Below are 3,148 nucleotides of genomic sequence, written 5' to 3' on the forward strand. Positions count from 1 at the left end.
TTCGGCATACGGATCTATGGGTGTGTTGTCCGGGATCTCAGCATAGGTGTGGTGAGTAGGCAGAGGTTTTCCAGTGGCGACGACAGCGGGTGGTGGCTGGTACTTTTTGTAGTGTGTCAGAGGCAGCGCCATGACTTGAGGATGACGCCATTTCCAAGCCTTGTGGTTCCGGTATCTCCCCCACTGTCGTCTGCGTGTCCGGTGGGTAGTAGTCAGAGTCGCTGACGTTGCTTTGCTTGTCGGACCGTGGAGGTGGCTCTGGGGTCTTCTCCTGATTTATCCTCGAGCGGTGTGGCTGTGAGTCGTTGGCTTTGTTGGGCTCGTTGCTTTGGGGATGAGGGTCTTGGTTGGATGTTGCACCTCTTGGTTCCTTCAGGTCTGCAGCATACACGGGATTTTCCAGCTGCGACGTTTCGGCATACGGATCGATGGGTGTGTCGTCCGGGATCTCAGCATATGTGTGGTGAGGCTTCCCAGTGACGACAGCAGCGGGTGGTGGCTGGACGTTTTGTAGCGGTATGCCTCCGACGTTGTCGAGTATGTAGCGACGCCGAAGATGTCGCCTTTTTGCCTTCTCCGGAGCCTGCGGCAAGCGGTCGCGACCTTGTACAGGAAGAAGAGAGCGAGGCCTGCACTTGAACCAATGACGATCATCAACACGGGGTGCCATTTTCTGCCGTCAGCCATCGGAGTGGTGTCGCCCTGCTTGGTGTTGTTGCCTGTCGGTTTGGTGATCCTCACGGACTGTTGGGCAGGTGCCGTGCCGGTGTAAACAGCGGTGATCACGGCATCCCACTGCGCTTTGCCAGCTAGTGGAGTGGCGTCGTCCGTGTTCTTGATCTTGTCGGTTGGGTTGGTGGTACTTTCTGTGATCTTCTTGTTCTGCTGGGTAGGTGTCGTGCCGGGGTAGACAGGGCTCTCCGTGGGCTTCCATTGTGCTTTGTGAGCTTCTGGAGTGGTGTCGTCCTGGTGGTTGGTCTTGCCCGTCGGTTTGATGATCCTTTCTGTCGCCTTGTCGTTCTGCTGGACCGGTGGTGTCGCCATGGTGTGCCCTTGCCTCTGCCATCCATCGCTGGTGTCATTTGACTTGGACAGCGATAGATTCACGTCGCCTGCTGCAGACTGCACGACGCACCGGAAACTGCCGTTGGTCCAGGAACGGTAGGCTTGCGGACTCATCTTGAGGGTGTAGGTGGACTTGCCGATGTAGGGAAGGCCGTGGTGGGCTGTTTCCTGCGCCGTTGCTGGTTCCGGAGATTGCCTGGTGGGGATCTCGTGCTCCAAGCTTGTGGTGACAGCGCCACCCCATAGGTTGAGTGCCTCTCCTTCTCCAACGGCATTCCCTCCTGGATCCAACCAGCCGATCCCAGGCTGTTTCTCCCAGAAGACCTCGCAGACGAGAGTGGCTCCGTGATCCTGGCGTGAGACCCTGGCTGTCGGTGGCGGGCATGGCATTCTTGAGAACCGCCTTGCTACGGCAACCCTTGACCCCGAGATGACTGGCGGGTAGCTGCACAGCAATTTGTTGTAGGCTTGGCGATCCAACGCAGACTTCAGGTCTTCCAGTGCACAGGTGCAGCGGAAAGGGTTGTTTGCAACGCTGAGACGCTTGACAGCGAGCAACTCCACGGGGATGACCAGCAGCTTGTTGTGGTCAAGGGAGAGCGTGTGCAGCCCGGGGACCTGGTCGAACGACTTCCCGTCGATGTGTGAGATGTTGTTGTAGCACAGCTGTAGCATCCCAAGCTTCGTCAGCCCTGTGAAGTACCACTCCTTCACAGCACCGAGCCTGTTGTGGGTGAGGTTGAGGCAGTAGAGCTCTGTCAGCGGCTGGAGGGCGTTCCTCTCGATCTCGCTGATCTGGTTCCAGGACAGCTCGAGCTTGGTCAGCTTCTTGATTCCGCCAAACCAGTTGCCGATGGTTTGGATGGCGTTGTTGCTCATGGACAGCCCCAGGAGGTTTGGCACGGCCGCAAGCGTTTCGTGGTCAACCGTCAGGATCTGGCCAGGACCCAGAAGCAGTATGCGGACCCGCGCAAGACTGGGCAGGGCCTTCAGCTTGCCATCGCTGTCGGAGTGCCCCGCCACTTGCAGCTTTTCCACAGCGGCTGGGAGACACCCGAACTGATTCGCACTGATGGCCTGCCCGGTCGTGTTGCACATTGCGCAATGGGTAACCCCCCAAATAAAGATATTCATCATTCCACGCACTTCACACCTGCCATCAGAGCTTACCTCACACAGGTCAGAACAAGATGGGCCAGCCTCAGATCGGGCAAACGCAAGAAGGAAGAGGAGGAAAGGTGACATTTCCGCCTCTTTCTCAATAGTATTCTAGCCAAGCCTGGCACTGCAAATCTACTAAGCATACACTAAGCAATCATTGAAAAAGGCAACAGAGTGTTCTATAGTGTCCTTGCTTGACTCAGCTGAGCTGGTCGTTGCGGATTCACCTCAGGTTGTAGCTAATAGCCACCCGTGTTGCAAACTTCAAACTCGAATGTCAAGGCGCAACCTGAAAAAGAGGAACGGAAATTGCTGAAAATATTTCATGTTTAGGCGTATGTAGTGACCTAAAAACATGGATTATGAATAAAAACTTCAACCAGCACGAAAATTGAAAATGGCAATCTTAAGTGCGAAAAATTGCTACATTCTCAAAAATGTCGAAATTATGAGGTAGAACGTCAACTTGCCGTATTGACCCGTTTTACATCCCATGGAATTTTATAAAAAAACTATTCTTGAGATAATTCAGGAATATAATTATAGTGGAATCCTTATCCAAAAAGTACCCAAGCACTGCATTTTATAATGCCATGTGTAACAATGCTGTGCCTTTACAGCACCGCATTGGATGTGTATTTATAATTAATGCATTGTCATTTTAGCTTATACTATTAAGTGTCATCAGGAATCATTTACCATAAAATGTTTAAACTTGAAGAGCATCTTAAATAGCTTCTACTTCTACTTCTATACAATACTAAGCAATAATCATTCTGTGTGACCACAGTGACTGTGTATTTATTTATTTATTTATTCATAATTGTAACACGACAATACAAAGTGTGCACTAGGCAGCAAGTATGCTGATAGCGTGCACACCTAACACATACCTGGACATATGGCATAGAAAAACAATAAT

The 3,148-nt window shown here is 52.0% G+C and overlaps 1 protein-coding gene across 1 annotated transcript; it reads right to left on the reverse strand.

Moving 5' to 3' along the window:
- Positions 1-372: 372 nt before the first annotated feature.
- LOC109467330 lies at positions 373-2,406 on the reverse strand. Its single transcript, XM_019765275.1, has one exon. It carries the CDS (start codon positions 2,308-2,310, stop codon positions 373-375), a length of 1,938 nt encoding a protein of 645 aa, XP_019620834.1. The 5' UTR covers positions 2,311-2,406.
- Positions 2,407-3,148: the final 742 nt, after the last annotated feature.

Source organism: Branchiostoma belcheri, unplaced genomic scaffold (assembly GCF_001625305.1).
Source record: "Branchiostoma belcheri isolate BF01 breed outbred unplaced genomic scaffold, Haploidv18h27 scaffold18, whole genome shotgun sequence".
NCBI lineage: Eukaryota > Metazoa > Chordata > Leptocardii > Amphioxiformes > Branchiostomatidae > Branchiostoma > Branchiostoma belcheri.